The sequence below is a fragment of the Pelophylax lessonae genome (assembly GCF_965119305.1).
Source record: "Pelophylax lessonae genome assembly, chromosome: 1".
Taxonomy (NCBI): domain Eukaryota; kingdom Metazoa; phylum Chordata; class Amphibia; order Anura; family Ranidae; genus Pelophylax; species Pelophylax lessonae.
This window is the reverse complement of record NC_138768.1, coordinates 79,845,283-79,871,782: the sequence shown is the minus strand read 5'-3', so window position 1 is coordinate 79,871,782 and position 26,500 is coordinate 79,845,283. Positions and strand designations below refer to the sequence as shown.

General features: G+C 41.8%; 1 protein-coding gene across 1 annotated transcript in view; it reads right to left on the bottom strand.

Moving 5' to 3' along the window:
- Window positions 1-26,500, bottom strand: part of WDR70 (WD repeat domain 70) — a 463,052-nt gene that overhangs the window by 67,382 nt on the left and 369,170 nt on the right. Inside the window, exons 14-15 of the mRNA XM_082255751.1 lie at window positions 17,880-17,980; window positions 10,372-10,451 (exon numbers count right to left, since the gene is read on the bottom strand). Of these exons, the coding sequence (XP_082111877.1) occupies window positions 10,372-10,451; window positions 17,880-17,980 (181 nt within the window). The remainder of the gene's footprint in view (window positions 1-10,371; window positions 10,452-17,879; window positions 17,981-26,500) is intronic.

Genomic DNA, 26,500 nt, shown 5'->3' with positions numbered 1-26,500 from the left:
TATATTTTAATGCAGCTTTGCTTATTAGAATGCGGTTCATCAGGAAGTTCTGCGTATTTAAAGATTATTCAATTTAGGTTTAATGGATTTGTGCTGCCAGCTAGAACTACTAAGTTTTCATAATTTTAAGCAGGTCTGAAGATTGCGCGCACTTCTGGATTGTATTTAAGGTAATGCTCTTTTCGACTTAGAAGATCACGGGCCACATGGTTCTACTTAGATATTGGGAAAGAACACATTTAATATAGAGAATGGGCAGACACAGCTCAGTTTACTGCAATAAATGAAGGACAAACAGAGGTTTCGGATCAGGAAGCACAGCTGGGGGATTTCACTGAAATTTAAAAGAGCGGGCTCCAAGAAGTTCCGGGAAACCTCTGCCAAAAAAATTACGTAGGCTGCCAGTGCTGACCTCCTTCTGAAAATGCTGTTTGCCTGGGTTACATGTTTAACCAGTGAATCAAATGTGTTTTTTGAGCTTCTGTCCGAGGGCAGCAAGTTTAAGTCACAGCTTATCATCTACTGTACATACTTATTCCAGACCAGGAATGGCAGCCAAGGTGCTTCTTTCCCTTTAAAGCTGAACTCCAATTGATGAAGGTTATATTCACAAATATACAGTATCTCACAAAAGTGAGTACACCCCTCACATTTTTGTAAATATTTTCACATATCTTTTCATATGACAACACTAAAGAAATTACACTTTGCTACAATGTAAAGTAGTGAATGTACAGCTTGTATAACAGTGTACATTTGCTGTTCCCTCAAAATAACTCAACACACAGCCATTAATGTTTAAACTGCTGGCAACAAAAATGAGTACACCTCTAAGTGAAAATGTCCAAATTAGGCCCATTTAGCCATTTTCCCTCCCCAAATTCATGTGACTCATTCGTGTTAAAAGGTCTCAGGTGTGAATGCAGGTGTGTTAAATTTGGTGTTATCGCTCTCACTCTCTCATACTGGTCACTGGAAGTTCAACATGGCACCTCATGGCACAAAAACTCTCTGAGGATCTGAAAAAAAGAATTGTTGCTCTACATAAAGATGGCCTAGGCTATAAGAAAAATTGCCAAGACCCTAAAACTGAGCAGCAGCATGGTGGCCAAAACCATACAGTGGTTTAACAGGATAGGTTACACACAGAACAGGCCTCACCATGGTCGACCAAAGATGTTGAGTGCATGTGCTCAGCGTCATATCCACAGGTTGTCTTTGGGAAATAGACATATGAGTGCTGCAAAGGTTGAAGGGGCTCAGACCATACACCGCACACTGCATCAAACTGGTCTGCATGGCTGTCGTCCCAGAAAGAAGCCTCTTCTAAAGATGATGCACAAGAAAACCTGCAAACAGTTTGCTGAAAACAAGCAGACTATAGACATGGATTACTGGAACCATGTCCAGTGGTCTGATGAGACAAACTTATTTGGTCTAGATAGTGTCAAGCGTGCGTTGTGGCAACCAGGTAAGAAGTACAAAGACAAGTGTGTTTTGCCTACAGTCAAGCATGGCGGTGGGAGTGTCATGGTCTGGAGCTGCATGAGTGCTGCCAGAACTGGGGAGCTACAGTTTATTGAGGGAACCATGAATGCCAAATACTGTGACATACTAAAGCATGATCCCCTCCCTTCGGAGACTGGGCCGCAGGGCAGTATTCCAACATGATAACGACCCCAAACAAATCTCCAAGACGATTAATGCCTTTCTAAAGTAGCTGAGGGTAAAGGTGATAGACTGGCAAGCAAGTCTCCAGACCTAAACCCTATTGAGCATCTGTGGGGCATCCTAACATTGGAAGGTGGAGAAGCGCAAGGTCTCTAACATCTACCAGCTCCGTGTTGTCATCATGGAGGAGTGGAAGAGGACTCCAGTGGCACCCTTTGACGCTCTAGTGAAATACATGTCCAAGAGGGTTAAGGCAGTGCTGGAAAATAATAGTGGCCACATAAAATATTGACACTTTGGGCCCTATTTGGACATTGTCACTTAGGGGTGTACTCACTTTTGTTACCAGCGGTTTAGACATTAATGGCTGTGTGTTGAGTTATTTTGAGGGGACATGCTTGTAACTGTCAGCCTTGCAATGCCTCATGGGACTTGTAGTTCCGCAACAGCATGGAGGGCCACTAGTTTGACACCTGTGCATTAGTGCATATAGACAACTTGCACATCTGGAAAGGCGCCATCAATGCTGAAAGATATATCCAGGTTTTAGAGCAGCATATGCTCCCGTCTAGAGGATGTCTTTTTCAGGGAAGGCTTTGCATATTTTAGCAGGACAATGCTAAACCGCATACTACATCTATGACAACAGCATGACTTTGCAGTAGAAGAGTCCAGGTGCTTAACTGGACCACCTGCAGACCAGACCATTCACCAAAACAGAAGACTCAGGACTGTCGATGGGCACAATCAGTGTGCTAAAATAAAAGGAGCTTCCAATAGGGTTTCCCTTCAAATCAAAACAATAAGGCACATTGAAAACTAAATGACCTCAACTAGCAAGGAAGCAGACTGTCTTAATGTTATTGTAAAGGCACATGTTTTTTTTACCTTCACGCATTCCATGCATGAAGGTAAAAAAACCCTTCTGTGTGCAACATCCCCCCCCCCCCCAGCACTCCCTAATACTCACCTAAGCCCCCTCTCAATCCAGCAATGTCCAGGAGAATCTTGCCTCTCTGGGGACTCACACTCCTGATTGGCTTTTTAATCAAAGGCAGTGAGCCAATCAGGAGATGGAGGGGCATGGTAAGGCAACGCCACGGCTGTGTGTTTAAATGGACACACAGAGCAGTGGCTTAGCTCGGGTTCCCCCCTAGCAAGCTGCTTGCTGTGGGGGGGGGGGGGGGAACCTGGCAGGAGGTAGAGGCCAGGAGTGCCGATGTGGGACCCCAGAAGAGGAGGATCTGGGTGGCTTTGTGCAAAACCATTGCACAGAGCAGGTAAGTATAACATGTTGTTACTTTTTTTAAAATAAATAACAAGACTTTAGTAAAGTGTTAAGTAAGGTCTCATTCACACAGGCATACTTAAGTGTAGACCCATCGAGGGCCATGTTTGCCCTTGCATCCCCATGCACGCAGTCTCATTCATGATAACTAGGATGCAGCAGTTAAATTAACACGGCTGCTGATCACAATTTGACATCCATATGGGTGCAGGTCCCCGGCTTATGCTTAAGTACGCAAGTGGGAACAATGCCTAATGCCTTATCATCTGCTTTTGGGAATGGTGAAGCTAACATCATATTTTGGGGTATTACGCTGTTGGGAATTGGTTAAGAGATTTAACATTTGATGTAAATGTTTGCAATATACTGGACAGCAATGGTATAAAACAAGGATTCAAATGATTCTGAAAGGCATCATTCTCAAAATAACTTCAAATCCTTGTTTTATAGAATTGCTGTTCACTGTATTTATTAATTACCAGCACTTATGCTCTGTAAGAACAAGCTAAGAGCCCCTGAAGCATGTTGACTGTGCCCTGTTTCCAAGATAAATAAACTTTTACTAAGCCTATTACAAACCTGTGGCACTCATTTCTTTTATATACAGTTTTGACTGCATCAAGGACCCCTGGGAATAGCCGAATAGCCAGAAAGCTGCCTTCAAGAATTATATGTCAAGCAAGTGTGTTCCGAGCTCCACCAACACATCTTCGGAAATATTGAAAATGAGTAGACAAAATAGTCGCATGGGTCTTTGTCTGCCGAAAATTTTCTCTATTTTTATTTCTCTATCAAACATCCGCCTTTAGCACCAGTTAATCTTTCATGTGCATGCAAACCTGGCTTTATATTCAATTCTCACTGATAAAATGTAATTCAGCTCTAATACATAAAGATAAGGCCATATAAGCAGAAACACATGTACAGATAACAGTGCTAGCCTACAATGTGGTTTAAAAGGTTTCACATACAGTATAATATCTCTGACCAACTGGAAGATTTAAAGTTAGAGAGATTACATCTCCCAGCATTGCAATTGTATTATCTGGCAAGGTTTGCAGCTCCTCTACAGTTCGTGTCTAGAGTCTGGTCTAGAAAAGAAACACAATATAAAATACAATAACACTACTGCTTATCAAATGATTCTCCCTATTACAACATGTAGCCACTGAATTCACATAGGCTTAAGCCTAGGTTTACACTAGTACTGCTGCATAATTATGCATTTTCCAGTGCCAGTGCCAAGTTAAGCTGTTGCCATCTCCAACACTTCCACAGACACTTCTAGTTCATAGAACTATAGTTAGTTCATAGGATTAACATGCTCTGTTCAGGAACTACCACTTACAGTCATTACGGTCACTGTTGTTAACATATTGAACCTTACTGAGTATTACCCGCAGTGGGCATGCATAGAAGGTGCTAAACTAAGGTTTTTTTTTATTGTCTTCCTTATGCAAATTTGCCTGAGTTGTTAAATCACTGCTCTATCTAAAACTGATATTTACATTTTTTGTGAATGCTGAAGATCAAAACTATCCATCTATCATTCCTACAACTATAGGAGCATTACTGATGCAATCTCCTTGCTTGAGTTCCTGGGTCTGCACATCTGCTGTGGCTATTATAAGGAGCTTCTACTCTTGTTGGGCTTTTGATTTAATTTTATACTGGGGAAAATGAAGCAAGAAGAGCTGGATCACCAAAACTCCCGGGTGGCAAGGAAGAGTGGAGAATTACAGCAGGAATGTCTCCCTTTTGGGTGGACTGTCCCTTTTGGGACCAATAGGATGCCCACCTAGGATATCTGACAATAGGGAGACCCTGGGCCAGCGATTCTCAACCTGGGTGCCATGATAAAAGGATAAAAAAAAAAAAAAACTGCCCAAACTAAGGCAGGCAGTTTAAAGAAACATAGTTCAGTTATGACTAAGGATGATTAAGGATGAAACTCATCAACTTGCTGCACTAAGGTTGTGTTACTGTGGATTAGCTAATAAAGTGAAGATTTTTTAGGAGCAATAAATGGAGTTACAGATCATCTGTCTGGGTTATACAGATAAAGCCTTGCGACTGTGGATCGTGCACCTGTTTGCCCAGGGGATTTTTTCAATTTACTGTGTGGCAGCACTACATGTTTTATAAGCAATTTAAAGAAATCACTTGCGTCTCAAACCTTTTTTTTTTTTTTTAAACTTTGGTACTTGTCTGCTACATTTGTAAACTTGCATGTAACCTCTTCTGTTGGTGTCCTATCAACCAATGATATTAACGGTTCCTAAGGACAGGTCTTGAGCACACAAAGCTTTCTGGGGCTGCTGCTCTAATGCTTTCTGGGACTGTGGGTTGGCACTCTTTTGTTTGGTTTGCGCAGGTTACAGTGCATATGTGAGAGAAAGACACAGAAAGAAGGCTGGTCGGTGGGCTGCATAGGAGTTCCTGGGAGCTGTTGAAGGTGCTGAAGGTGCAAGGCGATGTTAAAATCACTAACTGCAGACATGTTACAAATTTTTACCACCTTTTGTTTGGACTTTGCATTTGAATTGTGTCCCTCCGCAAGTTCCGCAACTCCATTTATTGCTCCTAAAAAAATCTTCACTTTATTAGCGAATCCACTGTAACACAACCTTAGTGCAGCAAGTTGATGCGTTTCATCCTTAATCGTCCTTAGTCATAACTGAACTATGTTTCTTTAAACTTCCTGCCTTAGTTTGGGCAATTTATTTTTTCCTTTTACCATGGCATTCAGGTTGAGTATCACTTCCTTTAGGTCTCAATATTGTCAGATATCCTAGGTAGGCATCCTCTTTGTTGGTTCCCAAAGGGTCAGTCCACCCAAAAGTGAGACGTTCCTGCTGTAATTCTCCACTCTTCCTTGCCGCCCAAGAGTTTGGATGATCCAGCTCTTCTTGCTTCATTTTCCCCAGTATAAAAAAAATGAAAAGCCCAATAAGAGTAGAAGCTCCTTATAATAGCCACAGATGTGCAGACCCAGGAATTTAAGCTCAAGCATGGAGAGCGCATCAATAGTGCACCAATAGTTTTAGGAATGATGGGTAGTTTTGATCTTCAGCATTCACAAAAAATTTAAATATCAGTTTTAGATATGAGCAGTGATTTAACAACTCCCTTTTTTAAGGGACACAATAAAAAAAAAAGCAAAAGCCTTAGTTTAGCACCTTATATGAACGAACTATAGTTATATGAACTAGAAGTGACTGTGGAAGTGTTGGAGATGGCAACAGCCTAACTTGACACTGGCACTGGAAAACGCATGATTATGCAGCAGTACTAGTGTAAAGCTAGGCTTAAGTCTATGTGAATTCAGTGGCTACATGTTGTAATAGGGGGAATCATTTGTTAAGCAGTAGTATATGTTATTGTATTCTATATTGTGTTTCTTTTATATACCAGGCTCATACAAACGGTGGAGGAGCTACAAACCTTGCCAGATAATACAATTGCAATGCTGGGAGATGTAATCTCTCTATTTTTAAATCTTCAAGTTGGTCAGAGATATTATACTGTATGTGAAACCTTTTAAACCACATTTATGTGATGTGACGTGATGTCATCATGGAGAAGTGGAAAAGGAATCCAGTGGCAACCTGTGAAGCTCTGGTGCACTACATGCCTAAAAGGGTTAAGGCAGTGCTGTAAAATAATGGTGGCCACACAAAATATTGACACTTTTGGCCCAATTTGGACATTTTTACTTATTGGTGTACTCACTTTTGTTGCCAGCGGTTTAGACATTCATGGCTGTGTGTTGAGTTATTTTGAGGGGACAGCAAATGTACACTGTTATACAAGCTGTACACTCACTACTTTACATTGTAGCAAAGTGTCATTTCTTCAGTGTTGTCACATGAAAAGATGTAATAAAATATTTACAAAAATGTGAGGGGTGTAGTCACTTTTGTGAGATTTATATCACACACACACACACACACACACACACACACACACACACACACACACACACACACACACACACACACACACACACACACACACATATATATATATATATATATATATATATACACACACACACACACACACACATACACATACACACACTGTAACACTTTGAAAACACATCAGATCTCAATTGGGAAAAATATGCTGGATATCTATACTGATATGGACCGGGTAACGTTTGAGGAACGAAAGGACGTCACATCGTTTGATGGCAATGAAAATTATCGACCTACAGAGGGCTGAATTCAAAGGCCCCCCAAAAATCTTAGTGAAAGGTTGATGAAACAGGCTAGTCCATTTTACTGAAATTTCATTGCAGCAACTCAAAAATGGTACTCAGTAGTTTGTATGGCCCCTATATGCTTGTATGCATGTCTGACAACGCTGGGGCATGCTCCTAATGAGATGACGGATGGTGTCCTGGGGTATTTCCTCCGAGATTTGGATCAGAGCATCACCGAGCTCCTGAACAGACTGCAGTGCAACCTGGCAGCGTTGGATGGACTGAAACATTGTCCAAGAGATGTTCTATTGGATTTAGGTCAGGCGAGAGTGAGGGGCCATTCAATAGTATCAGTTTCTTCAATCTCCATGAACTGGCTGCATACTCTCGCCACATGTCATCCACCAGGAGGACCCAGGACCCACTGCATCAGTGTAGTGTCTGACAATGGGTCCTAGGATTTCATCCCGATACCCAATGGCAGTCAGGGTGCCATTTTCTAGCCTGTAGAGGTCTGTGCGTCCCTCCATGGATATGCCTCCCCAGACCATCACTGACCCACCACCAAACCGGTCATGCTGAATGATGTTAGAGGCCACATAACATTCTCCATGGTTTCTTCAGACCCTTTTACATCTGTCAAATGTGCTCAGGGTGAACCTGCTCTCACCTGTGAAAAGCACAGGGTGCCAGTGGGGGACCTGCCAATTCTAATGTTCAATGGCAAATGCCAATCAAGCTCCACGGTGCCAGGCAGTGAGCACAGGGCCCACTAGAGGATGTCGGCCCTCAGGCCACCCTCATGAAGTCTGTTTCTTATTGTTTGGTCAGAGACATTCACACCAGTGCACTGCTGGAGGTCATTTTGTAGGACTCTGGAAGTGCTCATCCTGTTCATCCTTGAACAAAGGAGCAAATACCGGCCCTGCTGATTAGTAAAGGACCTTCTACGGCCCTGTCCAGCTCTCCTAGAGTAACAGCCTGTCTCCTGGAATCTCCTCCATGCTCTTTTGGCAATGGCACATATTGATGTGCCATCCTGGAGGACTTGGACTGCCTGTGCAACATCTAGAGCAGTGATGGCGAACCTTGGCACCCCAGATGTTTTGGAACTACATTTCTCATGATGCTCATACACTGTGAAATGCAGTTAAGCATCATGGGAAATTCCAAAACTTCTGGGGTGCCAAGGTTCGCTATTACTGCTCTATAGGGTCCAGGTATCGCCGCATGCTACCAGTAGTGACAATGACCCTAGCCAAATGCAGAACAGTGGGAAAAAATGAGTAGGGAAAAAAAGGTCAGTGGCCTACACCAGTAAAACCATTCCTGTTTTGGAGGTTGCTTCATTGTTGCCCATCTATTGCACCTGTTGGTAATTTTATTAACCACTTGCCGACTGCCTAACGACGATTTACATCGGCAGTCAGCCCCTCACAGGCAAAGCGACGTAGGTCTACGTCGCTAGCTTGTGAGGCTCTAGGGAGCGAGCACAGCCGCCTGTCATTCTCCCCTGTGTAAGAATGGAGATCACACGGTTCTACTATGTAGGACCGTTGATCACTGTTCTTACACCAGTAGCCACATCCAATCACAGTAAGAATCACACCCCTAGGGACACACTTAACCCCTCCCTCTCAAATAAAGTCAACTCCTTCCCTGCCAGTGTCATTTTTACAGTAGCAGTGCATATGTATAGCACTGATTACTGTACTAATGTCACCGGTAACCCCAAAAGTGTAAAAAATGTCAGTCAAGGGTCCCATCTGTCCGCCGCAATGTCGCAGTCCCGCAAAAAAAAAAAAAAAAAATCGCAGATCGCATCCATTACTCGTTAAAAAAAAAAACAACAAAAATTACAAAAATCTTTCCCTTAGTTAGTAAACGCAATAACTTTTGCGCAAACCAATCAAAATACGCTTTTTGCGGGTTTTTTTTACCAAACATAGGTAGCATAAAACAAATTGGCCAAAAATGTTAAAAAATTTTGATTTTTACATTTTTTTGGGGGGAATTTCATATAAAAAAATGTGAAAAATATTGTTATTTTTGCAAAATTGACGCTCTTTTTTTGTTTATAGCGCATGATCAAAAAATCGCACAGGTGATCAAATACCACCAAAAGAAAGCTGTTTGTGGGGAAAAAAAAGGACGTCAAATTAGTTTAGGTACAGCGTCGCACGACCGCGCAATTGTCCGTTAAAGTCACGCAGTGCCGAATCGCAAAATAGGCCCTGGTCAGGAAGGGAGTAAAATCTTCCGGGGCTTAAGTGGTTAACACCAAAGCAGCTGAAACTGATTAACAACCCCCTCTGCTACTTAACTGACCAGATGAAAATCCCAGGAGTTTAATGGGCCTGAAGCTATGCTCTGATTAAAAAGTGTTCCTTTAATTTATTTGAGCAATAAAAAAAAAATATATACATGTGTGTATATATATATATATATATATATATATATATACACACACACACACACACACATATATATACACACACACACTGTGGGTAAAATAAGTATTGAACACACGCAACCATTTTTCTTAGTAAATATATTTCTAGAGGTGCTATTAACATGACATTTTCACCAAATGTCGGTAACAACCCATGCAATCCAAACATATAAAGAAACTAAATAAGTTCAGAAATTAAGTTATGTGTAATAAAATGGAATGACACAAGGGAAAAGTATTGAATGCACTAACTGAAATTTATTTAATACTTCGTACAAAATCCTTTGTTGAGAATGTTGTAGGACGCAGCAGAATCGGATTGCATGGTGATTCACACCAATGCGATCAGATTCATGTCCGAACTGTCAGTTCACACTGCGATATGTGAACTGATCTGGGGGTGTCGTTAACTTTGTATTGACACCCCCAGCGATTTGCATATGGCAGTGTGAACTACCTGCGATTTGAATGTGATGCAGGAACCCACAGTGGATTTGCAGGGTTCCCGCATTGCATATATGTGAACTGAGCCTTACTTCTGCAATGTTTCATTAAGCTATAACCGTTTGTTAAATTATAGCAGCCAATAAAAAAAAAAAAAAAAAAAGATTTCAGCAGCTTTCAGAGAGAAAAACAAAAGCAAGTTTCATCATGATTGCTATAGGCTACTACCTGTCACTGGTCCCTATTTTGTTTTTAAATATTAAAATGCTGGTCCAAATGAATACATGCATACCGCAAATAAATACTTACGGGTAATAATGTAATCCTGGGTAAGAGTCCCAGCTTGACGTGCTTTTCTTTGTGTCTTAACCACGCACAATTTTGCTCCCCTGGTTAAAAATAAAAAACAAAGCAAATATTAAAAAAGTGATACCGCATAGAAAATGCAAGAAAAATAATACTGATTTTCAGTAACTGATCTATGCTTCTTCACAAATAATGCAAGTAACTGCGACAAACTGTTTACTCTAGGGTCCCTGAAGAGGACACGCAGCCAAGATTTGAGGGTAAAAAAAAGTTTAAGGCCGGCCATAGATGGTGGGACTAGCTTTCCTGCAACCACGGGTTGCAGGAAAGAAAATCTCACGATTCTCCCCTCAACAAAGTCAATGATGATTTTTATACAGGATTTATATAGCGCCGACAGTTTGCACAGTGCTTTATAACGTGAGGGCAGACAGTACAGTTACAATACAATTCAATACAGAGGAATCCGAAGGCTCTGCTCGCTAGAGCTTACAATCTAAGAGATCGTAGAATCCCTCAGGCTGAGCTGTGCTCTCTTGGCGGGGTGCCCTTACTCCCGGGAGAACGTAGCTATTATTACTAGTAGCTATAACTTCCTCTAAACTACAGCACACCTCCCCCTCCAATATTTTAGAGAAGATGAGAGGGGGAGATATTGTGTACTCCTAACAAATTATCTGTCCTAGGGTGATAACAGAGTCTATAAAGGTACTGTATAGTGAGTGAGCATTGTAGCCTAGGACAGAAAGTAAAGGCACTTCTATAAAGAGTGATTATTATATGAAGTTAAATGTGCTCATTTTGAAGTCTTCGTGCCTGTCCATTCATACAGCCAAAGATCCTTTGTTGAATCTTGGGGCTGATGCACAGTGTGCGCTTCCGCACGCAGCCTAGCACAGATAGCAAGAGACTGTTCAAGGAGCAGACAGCCAGAGTAGTGACATGAAGAGAGGGGCATAAGCTAGTTATTTGACACTCCCAGAAGTGTCGATTTTAAGCTATGTGAAAGGGTGGCTATAGCAGAGAAAATATACTAGAAAGACAGGTACAATCAAAAAGTAGATTAGGCCATCATCCCAAATACAATTTAAAGAAGAAGAAGCAACCCCCTAGAGGTACTTTAAAGGCCCATAGATAAATATAGATCCATTGTTTAGTATAGACTAACAAGAAAATATTTGTAAAATCTCAAGTACAAATTTTATTTAACAAAATCGTTAAAAGCAATTCATGGCTACCTCCTGGAGGAACTAATCGCCATACTAAAATATGGGCCCACTGGTTCAAATTCAATTCCTCGTCATTGTACAATAAAATCCTCTGAGATTCCCCAGACTTGTAACCCTTCACTATTTCTACATTATCGTGTTTTCCATTGTAAGTAGATAAATATCAGGTTGTATCCAGCGGTTATCGACCTCCATCCCCATCCCCCTCCCCCTTCACCCTATCCTATTCCCCCTCTTATCCTATTTTTCCCACCTTTGTATTTTCCTACATATGTTCTCTCCCTTATCCCATAGTGTGCTCCACATGCTATTCTTCACTCCCCCAGGTAATATTTACCGCCTTTCATTTTCTCTTATGAACCTATTTGAACCTGTTGGTTCTAGTGAACCCTGGTCCTCTCTACATGCATGTTATTTCCTAAGCCTTTTACTGTACTATATCAGTGTTATATTCTTTTGTATCCCCCTATTTAAACCATGTACTTCTTAGGTGTTGCACATTGTTACTGTAGCACTGCCCCCTAGGGATCTGCTGAGTGTGGATTCCCCTGGGTTACCCATGGCAACAGTCTGTATTACTTATCACTTTAAGACTTGGCTCAGACAATGAACAGTCCAGTGGATTTGGTTTTTTGTGTGTTTTATTTTAGAACTTGGATGGAAGAAGGGATGAGTGGGATACTCCAACTTGAACTATGCACATTTTCTGAGGACAACTGACTGTAGTGTGTACGGCAAGGCCGCTGCTTCACCTTACCACTGAAGTGAAGTAAAAGATATGTTCCTGAATGAATTCCTCTTCAGGGTCCTAACCTGGCACCCTCTCTCTCACTTCCTGTGCATGCTAGCCCTTGTCCACTGACTCTCCACTGGAGTGGTCCCTTTCCTGGGCAGACCCCTGGCAAGCTTCCCGGTACTCACGGACACTGTTTTTCCCTCGGTTGCTCTGCTTTCAGCTCCACTCGTCAATATCTTGGACCTCCTGGCTCAGTATCACACACTTGGTCCACTAGACCGACTGCCTGTGACCACCTTGCTTGCTGACAGGAGGAGAGACAGCCGTCACCCTCCTCCTGGGACCTGGCTTCCCGCCCCAAACACCCCTGTCACATGTGCCCCCCACTTTTATGAACTATCCCAGAATGCACCACTGTTGTGCCAATCCATTGGGACAGCCACAAAAGCCTTTGTGTCACTGGCTGGGTTTCTTGCACTGTCCAACATGGTCTCCCATTGGATACAGTAGGGACACTCCCTTAGCCCAGATGAATCACACCCTGGACACATGCAACAGGCAGAACAACCAGGCTCCCCTGATAAGCAGATAGAGCTGCTAAGCTTTTATCAACCTAGCACCTACCTAGGAGGGTGCTACATAACCAATTGATATGCTTGCTTTACTTTGCTAATCCTCAATAAACGATTATTAAACAAAAAAAAAAGCAATTCATGGCTGGTGCATTTCATTACCAACATTGCATACAACATATATCTATATTGTATGCTATGTTGGTAATTAAATGCACCAGCCATGAATTGCTTTTAACAATTTTGTTAAACAAAATTTGTACTTGAGATTTTACAAATAATCTCTTGTTAATCTATACTAAACTATGGATTGATATTTATCTATGAGCGCTAGGGGGTTATTTCTTCTTTTAATAGCAGAGAAAATAAACCGTATTCAGATCAAATAAATGCACGACTGGTAAGTTGGCTTTTTTTTCTGAACTTCTCAAAAAAAAAACGCATAACTTTTTTTTTACTCCGTAAGGTATTCCCAGATGTACTCAATTGCTAATGTTTGAGATTGTGACAGGGTCTCTTTAGGCAAAGTGATGCTCTCCGTCACTGCCAAAATAAGGTTTTTGTGTATTTGAGGAAGAGAGCTCTTTAAAGCCACTTAATCATACTTGTTTTATTACTGTGTTTAACATGCATATAACATTTTTATGCTCTACAGTGAACCATGTAATCATTTAAATTACTATCTGGTCTTCTCCATTCTTACATTGTAATATTAGATACTTTATTGTGCAATAAAAACGAGTTTATCCCACAATAATTACTACATATAAGAAACATAAAGCTGTACAATGTTGGAATATGCAAAGGAGCCAAGCCGTTTCTCATCAGTAGGAAAAGGTCGTTAGAAGCAGAGGTATTACTGAGGTTGCTGGCGTACACACAAATTACTGCACTTCCAACCAGAAAATTAAGTTAACCACGCAGCTGAGCTTAAAGGAAACCGTTATTGAGTTTGATGGGTCAGATACTAAATACTCCTGTATGTTTGTTTAGGTTATTTTGTTCTTGCCATTTTTATTTTTTGTATAAATGTGGAGCTCCAGCCAAAAAACCAGATGAAAGAATGTACATACATTTGTATTGAGATAATAAAAGGTAGCAGCATACAGACATTTATGTCTCCATCCAAACATAGTTACATAGTTTGTGAGGTTGAAAAAAGACATCAGTCCATCCAGTTCAACCTATGATGTGTGTGTGTGTTTGTTGTTAACCGTACATTGTACATTGTATACCCCTGTATGTTGTGGTCTTTAAGGTTCCCATCTAATAGTTTTTTGAAACTATCGATGCTCCCTGCTGATACGACTATTTGCAGAAGAGAATTCCACATCCTTACCGCTCTTACAGTGAAGAACCCCTTACGTATTTTAAGGTTAAACCACCTTTCCTCTAGTTTTAGTGAGTGGCCACGTGTCTTACTGTATTCCCTTTCTCTGAATAGTTTGTTCCTTATGCTAGGGTCGCCAGTACAGTATTTGTACATTGATATCATATCCCCCCTCAATCATCTCTTCTCCAGAGAGAATAAGTTCAGTGCTTGTAGTCTTTCCTCATAGCCGATGCCCTCCATTCCCCTAAATATTTTTGTTGCCCTTCTCTGGACTCTCTCCAGTTCCAGCACATCCACAATACAGAAGATCATATACACATTACAAAAAGATGACGAAAAAATGGAAAACTAACAACGAAGCCCAAGAAAGGTCTGAGGTCTTAATCCTTCTCCATGCACTTGATCCATAACAGATAGCCCAAACTACTGAATGTGAACTCTATGAAAAATACTGTAGCAACAGGAAGAAAGAAAAGAAAGAGAATCAGCAAACAGGCAAGAAGAAAAAAAAGAAGATAGAGTGGGATGAGAGATACACGCAGGTGAAGTGTGCAAGGTTCATCTTTATATAAAAAAAAAAAAAAAAAGCTCTCAAGTGACAGTAGTAGGGAATCCACTACCATGATAGTTATGAATAACAGTAAGGGTCTTCTACTACCTTGCTACATGCTCAATCAAATATCCCAGGACAGAATTCCCCCACTGTAGGGTAAGGACAGGTCTGTAAAAGCTGTAGCTCCCATAAAAAGAATGAAAGGGCCCCATAACGTGGCATATTGATCTAGAGCAGGGGTGTCAAACTCTGTTTCATTATAGGCCACATCAGCATTATGGTTGCCCTCAAAGGGCCAGTTGTATCTGTAAGACTAGATGTCCAGATTACCCCGCCCCTACTTACATCATATGTCAAGAGCACCCCCACCATCAGCTTTCAAGAGTCCTCCATCCTCCCTTACATCACAATGCTCCCCCTTACCTTATGCTGCTGCTGAGAAGAAGCTGGGGGCATTGCTGGGAAGCAGAAAGTGCAGGGTCTGGAGGGGGACAAAAGGAAGGCTGGAGCTCTCCTGCAGCTGCAGGAGAGGTATGAGGGCCACATGAAATGGCCTGAATTCGGCCCCTGGACCTTATGTTAGACACATGTGATCTAGAGTGTCATATAGGTAACCTAACTATCAGGCTTTCCATTCTCTGCAATAATGCATAATGTTAGTATCCAGTCCTTAATTTGAGAAGTGGAGGGGGGATCCCTAGTATTCTAGCATACAATAATAAGAGCTAGATAATATAGACATTACTGCAATTTGTGGAATTTTGTGGACAGAAAAACGTATTTTATTTACTGTATTCATCGACGTATAACACGCACCTTAATTTTAGTAAGGAAGTTTCAGGAAAAATGTGTTAATTTTAAATAATTAAAAAAGAACAGTACACACACAGCCCCTTTAATTATACAGCCCCCCTTTACATTACACAGCCCCCCCCCCCCTGCACAGTACATGGCCCCTTTTATTTTCAGCCTCCTTTATATTGGACAGCCCCCCTGCACTCCCAGGAAACCCCCCCATTTCCTGGGACAGCCCTGACAGCATACTCCACAGTTAAAAAAATCACTGCCACCCCCTTTTCATAGATCCTTCCTACATTGTGTCATTGTTCTTGATTTCAGACATTTAAAACAAAAAATACTCGTATGACTGCGGCAGAGATCTCCTTATACGATTTTGACAGCTGATTGCTCAATTTTTTTCCAAGATAGGCCTACACAGTCCTACATGCATCTCTTGAACACATGTAGGCACACCGATCTTTTTTTTTTTTTTTTTTTTAGGAAAGATCATTCAGGGGCAGGATTGTGCATGCATTGTATCCTAAATTTGTGGTCTGCTTTAGATCTGTTTAATTTGTAGATGGAACGATGACCTCGGGCCACGACCCCATGAAGTGGTTCTTAGTCATGGATCACAATGAAAGTCATCAGTAACTTTCAGGTTAAGCCATTTTACAGCGGTTAACAAAAAGAAAAAAAAAACGCTTTTATAGTTTTTGCATTTTATAGACTCGTATATCAATAAGTTTAATACAAAATTTGCAGAGAGCTTTCAGTGAAAAAGCTTTTTTTGTGGATTAAGAGCCATTTTCAGGCTTATCCAGTTTAGAATAATCAACACTATGAAAGGTAATTTCTGATAGGTGGCCTCCGCTTAGTGCTCAGTTTTGTCTTCTTAAAGGGGTTTAAAAATGATTCTTGCTACATGGACATTGAGTTCTTGCATTATTAGGACCAATGATTCCTTCTAGTATTACACTTTTGGTCAAAATAAATAAATCTTGGCATAGTAATTTAAATAAATACAATTTTATCTCAATGAATACACCATAAATGGTCTACAAGTCTTTAGTGGTTGGGTGGTGGTCCATAGTTGATTGTTTGTTTCAGTTGCACTATCAGGGACTGAAATACTTCAGGAAAGCGCATTTCATGCTGAGCTTATCAAAATGACCAAAGCTGATCACAGCTGAATGCCAAATGGCTGTGTGTGCCATTGAGAAGGTGATTAGCTACACTTGACTGAGTTTACAAGTCATTTTTTAGGAGGAGGATGATCCTTTTTCCAACTCAGCCAATCTGTTATTGAATTAAAAAAAAAAAAAAATTCTGACATGTCGGTGTTAAATCTTTCACTTGGATGTTACAAGTTGCACGGAGTAAACACAGCTCGATAAAACAAAAACGGCGGGGGGGGGGGGGGATGTGTTCGTTCTATAGCCACTGTATTTTGATCCATGTATGAGCCAGCTTTAGTGCCAGCTGCAATCAGCATATTGATGTCAGGAGTCTGTGGGCAGCTCTAAGCTAAAACCTTTGGTAGAAATAGGCATGTACTGAGCTTATGCCGTCAGCTACTGAGATGTGTGAAATGGCTCCATTGGGAGCAAGGCACACTCTCTTGTCATGCGAATTGGAGGCGGTCAAATCCGCATCCGATTCACATAAGTGTGAACACAGCTTGACACAGGTCGACTCTACAATCTTTCAGACCTGCTGATACCTTTGAAGAGTTTAAGGCCATGGCAGAGTTACGTTGGTCATACACTATACGAAAAATCATTTTTGAAAAACGAACACACGCCCGTGAGAGCAAACGATTGTGCCATCATGTAATGACCGATAAATCGTTCAATGGACATAAATGAATCTGTTTTTTGTTGTTTTTTTCATTTTTACCTAGTGCAAACAGTTTGGACGAAAAAAAGATTAACCTTTCAATTAATCATTCATTCAGCAGAAAATATCCAAATGTCACAACCGATTACCGAATTGTGCCCATTAACTGGCTGAAAAACTAGCAAACTGTCAAAATAACGCAATTTCGGCCAATATTTCCTATAGTGTATGGCCAGCATTACTTTAGGTTTCTTGTTGCAGAGACGCTCAAAAGAATTTCTACTCCTGATCTATAATATAAAACAAGGAGTTCCAGCAAGCAAAGCGGGAATTCCTCTTTGTTGACATGACAGGTGTGCAAATCTGGGTGGATTGACCCTGTAATTAAACTATAAATCCCTTTAAATAAAGGCTTGTGTGTTTCTTGGTAAAGATGATCTCTTCATTGTCTGTCCAAAAAAAGCCTTACCTTTGACTCTTTACTGGATCATAGTATACTTTTGCAAGTCCATTTCCGGTTCCCACCATTATCTGATTGAGCTTGGGATGCCACAAGCATCGAATAACACTCTGTAATAAAAGGAGGAATACTGTGTTTATGAACCATTCATACAACAGTACTGACGTGAGAATTAAATCATCATAAAAGTAATACAGAACCTCTGCAGACTTATTTTTAGAGGTGTAAGCTCCAGTGCTGTAATCCCTATGATGGTCCTGCATTGTACATGATGACATCAGAGAGCTACGACCGCATGGACAGCAGCCTCAGGGGACCAGATGTGCACTCTTGAGGAAGCCTGTTGAAGTGGGGAATCTGGCAAACACATCACCTTGTTCATCATATCCCAGGCAAAACAAGCAGTTATTCTTGTAGTGTGCGGGGGAACTCACTGTAAGAGCCCATTCACACTAGCACGACTTGTGAGGCGACTTGTGTAGCCCCAGGTCGCTTGACATAACAAAAGCAATGTTAATCAATCAGTGCCGTCTTAATTGGCACTACTGAAGTCGCTCCGACTTCAGAAAAGGGTCCTGTACTACTTTGAGGCGACCTGTGATCCGACTGTCCCATATACTTCAATGGGAGTCGCCTCCTTATCCTAATTGAAGCGACTTGTTATCAGACTTTTCAGGAAGAAGAAAGATTAGCCAGGCATTCCCCACAGACAAAGTCGCCTGTCTCTTCAAAGTAGTGCACAAGTCTCTTCCAAGTCTCTTCAAGTCACGGGGCGACTTTCTGGTCATGGTAGTGTGAACCGGCTCTGAGGGTAACTTTGTTCCTCCAGAGATCAACTACAATTTTCTGTCCTATAGTCATAACAGGAACAAGAGGAAACTTTTCCAAAGTGAGGGCAATCTCCTCTTCAACAATTTCAACTGGAACAATTGTCCCCAATAAAGGAATTTCCCCCTATTACAAATCTGTCGATAACTAAAATTTTGGATTTTTCCCCTTATTCCTAAACTAAAACAAAAGAACAAACGTGTTGCCTTTAGAGCTGGTTCACACTACCGTGACCAGAAAGTCGCCCCATGAAGGAGCGACTTTTTAGCGTGACTTTGAAGAGACTTGTAAGCGACTTGTAAGAGACTTGTGCACTACTTTGAAGAGACTTAAATGATAGGCGCCTTTGTCTGTGGGGAATGCTGGGCTAATCTTTTTCTTCTTCCTGGAAAGTCTGATAACAATAAGGATCCGAGAGGCAACTCCCATTGAAGTCTATGTGCACAAGTCGGATAGAGGTCGCCTTGAAGTAGTACAGGAACCTTTTCTAAAGTCGGAGCGACTTCAGTAGTGCATATTAAGACGGCTCTCATTCATTTACATTGAATTTGTGATGACAAGAGACTTGGGGCGACTTGAGGGCACACAAGTCGTGTCCCAAGTCAGAGTAGTTTGAACTGGCTCTTAGACTTTTAATTGTTGTGTTATTCTCCCACAAAGACCAAAAGCAATTGAAGTAAAATTAGCATGTCCTCATTTAAAGTATATAAAAGCAGAACTAAAGCCAAAACTTTCCTTTTTTTTTAAGATTTGTATCTAATGTGATAGGGTTAGCATCTCTGTCACATTTGTATTGCTGTCCCTTTACTTCCTCTGAGGTTAGAGAGATTGGAAGTGAAGAAAAATCTCTCCAATGGGCCAAAGATGGTAGAACAGGGAATGGTTAGGACCTCTGTTGTGTTACAGTTGCAAAGAGTGGGTTTATGGCACGTGATCACAAAAGTTACTCTTATTGTCGTTGGATCCGCAACATCTGGACAGTGCAAAGGTGGCTTTTACATGCCCAAGGACTTTCAACGTCACTTTTAAGCCTGGCGCACACTAGAAGTTTTTTTTTGTTCAACTCAGCGGGCTTAATGAAAACTGAAACTGACAGATTACTGTGCCAACACAAACGATGTTCGTACAGTGATCTGCCCTGCTGTGCTATTGTGTTCTGACAGGGGGAATGCCCCCCACCCCTACCAAGCCAGGACAGGGGGTGCAACTTCTGTCAGACAAGGAGCTGTACACATTGGCTGAAGGTTGGCCAGTTCCTGTCGAACCGACCTTATTCGGTCGATTTTAGGGCTATGTGTGTACCCGGCATTAGGCTTTGACAAAAAAATAACTATGGAACTGAAGCACCACACTTCTGCTAAATAGTCCAGATACAAATTTATTCCAATGTAAAATCTGAAGGAAGATAGTATACAAATCCTACACATTTTGCGGGCTGGAGCCTTGCCCTTTCATCAGAGAAGAATTTCGTTTAGCACGCTGTTTGTCAGCAGCTAGTTAGGGCTGCCCCAACCAACTGCTGACAAACAACCTGTGAGACCAAAGTCTTTAATATTAAAATATCCATTCCTCATCAAGTCCCCATATGATGTTCTCTATCTTCCAGGCCCTGGTGAACAGGGTGAGGCTTCAACCCCCAAAACGTGTTGGCTTTTTGTACAATCTTCCTTCAGGTTCCACTGTTGGGGATGTTACTTTGACTTCCTGTGTGAGTACTTGCCTTGGTTTTGTTCAAATTATCCTCCTATGCAGAGCATAAGTAGCAGTGGCCAATAGTGAACTCGTTACACACAGTAGAAGCGGGCCTTGTGTCCCCTCCATACTGTAATGAGTAGATAGCTAGCACGTGTCCAAGACTCTCAGGGGCTGCAGCAGCACAACATACACTGCAATTAAGTACCATATAGAATTTGTAATTGCGTATCAGTAACTGTTTAATACACTCTGGACAAGACAGGTCCAATTTAATATCTTGCCGAAACTGCTTTAGTGAATACTTTCTGCTGTTAAGCAAACATATCTAGAATCAAGAAACTTGAGAGTCCAAATATAACAAATCAGGCAACACTGGCTGTTACATTATTATTACTACACTCCAACCACTCCTAGCAACGGAGACAAATTGTTAAAACTCTCCCATCAAAGCAGTTACGGGTTCCCAAGATTCCACTGGAAGAGTCGCCAGCATATGCCATGCACATATCCTTAGTAATATCATAAAATATAAAGTAACCTTTTCAGTGAAATGAAGATTCCAATGTGTGGTGCCAAGAACATTTTAAGAAGTGTGCCCGGCATTACTTATTACAAGCTCAGGAAAGAACAGATGTGGGCGTGATGAGAGGACTTCAGTAAATTATATATGACTATTTATCTACAGAATAATTTAACCCAAAGAAAAGGTCAGCTTGGCAAAGGAGACTTGGAGACTCCAGGTTCAAGCTTAGTGCTGGCCATCCTGCTGTTCAAAAACAGTTGTGGAAAAATTACAAATATGAATGATGTTTCCATTATCTAGAAGATGCCAATATTCTAGAGCAGTGGTCTTCAGATTACAGCCTTCTATAAGATTTTATACAGTTTGAAGCTAAGATCAGGGTCTCCGGGCCTACTGTGCTCTGACACAGGTCTCACTTTGGGTCATCAAAGGTCCACTTCCACCCCCCCACACGCCAATCTCCAGAACAGGCTCCACCTGCTGTGTGGTCATTCTTGCTAGGACTGCTGGTGTCCTAGCAAACAATCACATGCCTGCCCCAGAATTTCCAGGAGGAAAAGACCCTCAAGACCTGCTCCGCCTCTCAGCTTCTACCCTGCTGCTACAGCCAAGCTGTAAGATAAAACGGCTCATGAAAAAAAGCAAGGGGGAACTTGATGTAAGGGGGGACCCCTTATGTGAGCTCTGATGTAAGGGGGACTCGAAGGTGAACTATGATGTATGAGGGCTCTGATGGGGGACCTGATGTAAGGAGGGAGGGATTCAGATGGGGCCTCTGATGAGAAAGGTGCAGACTAAGTTATTTTTGTTCGACTTTTATTAACGGTTCATGTTTTTTGGAATGTCTTTGCTTTATTTTACTGAAGAACTTTCTCTATTGTTTTGAATCATATCATGCTAACTACACACAAAAAAGCACCAAGTAATACATATTCATTAATTTAAATTTTATTCATTCATTATTAAAACAGTTTTTTTTGCTGTTATATTCTCAGTGTTGTGAGAGACACAGGACTCTGGTCTGGAACAACGGTTGTTTATTCAGGACTCACTGTACACTCTAACATGTATTACAAGATAGCTCTGTATATCCATGCATCCCTTACATGTCTCTAAGATGGCCACTCTGCCCCTTGACCCTTGTCATCACTCCTGGGTGGAGCCAGCCTTAAAGTGACAGTACATGTGAAACCCTTCAGGTATAACATTTGCTCTGTGTATATTTGTAAAATTTATGATGTGGCCCTCCTCTTGGTCCAAGCTTGACAAGTATACCTTAAAGTGGTTGTAAACCCTTACATATACACAGTGAAGTGACTAGCCTTAAGTGATACATAGAGATGAGAGGAATCCTCCTATATAAGTTGTACCTGTTGATCTGCAGCCCTTCTTTCTCTACATCTATTCAAAGTGCTGAATTTTAAAGCTGATCAGAGAGTTCAGAAAAAAGGGGGAGGAGAGCTTAAGTTACACTCTGCAGAGCTCGGGGAGGAGAGCCCTGATGGTTGATGGAAGAAAAGTGAAGGAAAGAGAAGGAACCCCCCCCCCCCCCCCTCCTTTCACACAGCAACAGAGCTAAAGCTGTCAAACAGTTGGAGATCCCTCCCCTGTCACCATGTTTCTCTTGTTGTCAGGAAATCTTGTCAGAAGTGATTCATGCTAAAAGCCGATGAATGAAGCAGCAGACAAAGTGACACTTAGTGCTCGTAATAGAGAAAAGTATGCTTTGTTCATATTATATGTATGAGGCTTACAACCATTTTAACTTATCTGGAATTCTCCTTTACCAAAACTTGAAGCAACCAAATGAAAGTGATATATCAATTTGGTTGAAGTTAACCTTTGACCTTTTTTTTTTTTTTTTTTGCAGATACTTAAACATCATTTAGTGCCATTTGCTTGTTTTTGAGAAATTAGATTCTTAAAAATAACAATTAATTAAAATAATGAAAATAAAATAACATTTTATGCAGAGCAGTACAGCATGTCAGGACATTGTACATTGTGTTCACACCAGGGATCATAGCACCAATGAGAAGCTGGTGTTCCTGAAGATGAGAAATCATTGCTCGTTGTATACCAGAACAAACCTCCCTGGAGGGTTACAAAAACCCCAGTGGTACAAGCTACATTTCACAGCAAATGGAAGAAATGCTTTTTGTTACACTCTTGCACCATATATACCACTTATTCCAGTGACAGCCGTTCGAGATAGATTTCCCCTCACTTTAGTGTGATTTTCTCTTACACTGATCAGCCATAACATTATGACTACCCAACTTATATTGAGTTGGTCCCCCTTTTGCGGTCAAAACAGCCTTGACCCATTGAGACATGGACTCCATCAGACAAAGCATCACACTGCCTCTGCTGCCTTGCCTTCTTCCCATATTGCATCCTAGTGCCATCTCTTCCCCAAGTAAGTGACGCACACGCACTCAGTCATCCACATAACGAAAAATAAACCGTTATTCATCAGACCAGGCCACCTTCTTCCATTCCTCCATGGTCCAATTCAGATGCTCAAGTGCCCATTGTAAGAGCTTTTGGCTGTGGACACAGGTTGGCATGGGCACCTTGACCCGTCGGCACCTAAGCAGCCACATACACTGTGTTCTGACACCTTTCTATCATAAACAGCATTAATCTTTTTCAGCAATTGGAGCTACAGCAACTCTTCAATTTGATCGGACTAGACAGGCCAGCCTTTGCACCCCATGTGCATCAATGAGTCTTGGCTGCCCATGACCCTGTCGCCATTCCACCAGTTCTCCTTCCTCGGACCACTTTTGGTAGGTCCTGACCACTGCAGACTGAAAACATCCCTGCAGTTTTGGAGTTGCTTTGACCCAGTCGTTTAGCCATTACAAAATGGTCCTTGTCACAGTCACTGAAATCCTTATGCTTGCCCATTTTTTCTGCTTTCTTGTTTAAAACTTTTTATTAGAGAGATCAAATACGATACAACGTTTGATATACAGAGGATAACGATAGATATACAACCAAAAAAAATTAGGTAACAGAGAGCAAGAAACAAGCATAACTGCAGGTTAATCATGGTAGGTGGTGACAAAGGTGGTAGCTAAATGGGGGATATGGTTTTTTCTGCTTTCAACACATCAACTTCAGGCACAACATGTTCACTTGCTGCCTAAAACATCCTATCCACTTTCAGATGCCAATCCAGAACAGGAAGTGAAGGGAAGATTTGCCAACAGGGTACAAACAGAAAAAAGATCTTACATGGTTTCTAACATTTCTCTTCTCTATCCATAACGAGCAAAAAAATTGCTTTAGTTTTACTATAAACGGAGAGTTATTAAAAGTTATTATGACAGTAAGGAAAAAAAAAACTTTTCAAAGAAGGCCATGTTTGATATCTGGTCTGCTGCTTTGCGATGCGTTGCTTGAATAAGGCTGATCTGCTGCACCTGAACAGCCACAGCAAGGAGACAAGAGACTTGACATCTGCAGAGATACTGAGCGTGCAAACAATGCGTTGATAGCAACGTCCAGCCTGCGCAATTACAATCAAATAGTTTCAGGACTTTAAAAGCTGCTACCTTCTAAAGTATAACAATTAACTTCCTTACTTTCTATGTTAAAGAGAAGCTCCAGGCAACACATACAATTAATCAGTGAGCCAATGATATGATACTCTCAGTTAAAATTTAATCAGAGTTTTATTTAATTCACAGAGGACAGAATCAATAAAGTCTAATTGAAGTCTCACCTTTTTATCTCTTTAGAGTCCTGTAACCAACACATTACGATGTGTGTTTATTTTGCCTAGAAATGCTTTTTTCATTCAGGGAAAAATTCAGATTCCTAGTCTCCAACATCTATGCTCTGTGTTGGCATAGCTGAGTAACTGCCACAACCCTTAACACAGGCTTGTATGGCAAAGGAAGAGAGGGGGGGGGGGGGTCTGACTAGGGTCTAATTCACACTACACGGTCAGGATGCCAACTATAATTATGTGAATCCTCTAGCTACATGGTCAGGGATTCTTAATGGTGATTAAAGTGTAGGCCAACAGCCAGTTCACCGCATAGCAGAGCACCATGGAACAGGTCAGACCTGGGAGCAGGACTTGTAGAGTAGGAACTATGCTGGAGGAAACTGGAAGAGGAAGTTCCTCGAAACTAGACTAGGATCAATCTGGAATGGGCAAGACCCTGGGAGGATAAGACCTGATCAAGTAGGAGGAGGATTGCCCCATGTGAGAGAGAAGGTGATGCTGGATTCCCTAGGGCAATGATGGCGAACCTATGGCACGCGTGCCACAGCTGCCATGCAGAGCCCTCTCTATGGGTACACGAGCAGTCTCATAGGGACAGAGCTAAGGGTCTCTCTCTCTCATCTCCCTCCCCACTCTCCTCTCTCTCTCTCTCAGCCCCTCCTGTATCTCTCAGCCCCACCCCCCATCTCTCTTAGCCCCCCATCTCTCTTTTCCCCCTCTCTTTCTCAACCCCCGAGCAGGTCTGGGGGTCACTGCTGCCCCTGGAGGATGGGGATTACTGGGGGATCAGAGCAAAGTGCACAGATGGGGACAGCTAGAGGGGCCATGACTGTAGCAAGCCGTGTTTGATTTCCTCCCGGGGATCAGACATATGGTGGGGTGAGCAGAGTTCTGTCCCCCCCCCCCTCCTCTGAATGCAGTCACATGATCTCCGCTAGTGAAACCTTTGTTACCCTTGGTAACCACTGTATCCTCACACTGTAATATCTCTTGTACTGTTATCTTCATACTCCAATGTGTTTAGTGAGCCGAGATGTAGCTATACAGTATCTCCCAAAAGTGAGTACACCCCTCACATTTTTGTAAATATTTTATATCTTTTCATGTGACAACACTGGCATGTACAGTATCTAACAAACGTGAGTACACCCCTCACTTTTTTGTAAATATTTTATTATATCTTTTCATGTGACAACACTGAAGAAATTACACTTTGCCACAATGTAAAGTAGTGGGTGTAAAGCTTGTATAACTGTAACTTTGCTGTCCCCTCAAAATAACTCAACACACAGCCATTAATGTCTGGCAACAAAAGTGAGTATACCCCTAAGTGAAAATGTCCAAATTGGGCCAAATTAGCCATTTTCCCTCCCTGGTGTCATGTGACTCGTTAGTGTTACAAGGTCTCAGGTGTGAATGGGGAGCAGGTGTGTTAAATTTGGTGTTATCGCTCTCACTCTTTCATACTGGTCACTGGAAGTTCAACATGACACCTCATGGCACTCTCTGAAGATCTGAAAAAAAGAATTGTTGTGCTACATAAAGATGGCCTAGGCTATAAGAAGATTGCCAAGACCCTGAAACTGAGCTGCAGCATGGTGGCCAAGACCATACAGCGGTTTAACAGGGCAGGTTCCACTCAGAACAGGCCTCGCCATGGTCGACCAAAGAAGTTCAGTGCACGTGCTCAGCATTATATCCAGAGGTTGTCTTTGGGAAATAGACATATGAGTGCTGCCAGCATTGCTGCAGAGGTTGAAGGGCTGGGGGGTCAGCCTGTGAGTGCTCAGACCATACGCCGCACACTGCATCAAATTAATCTGCATGGCTGTCGTCCCAGAA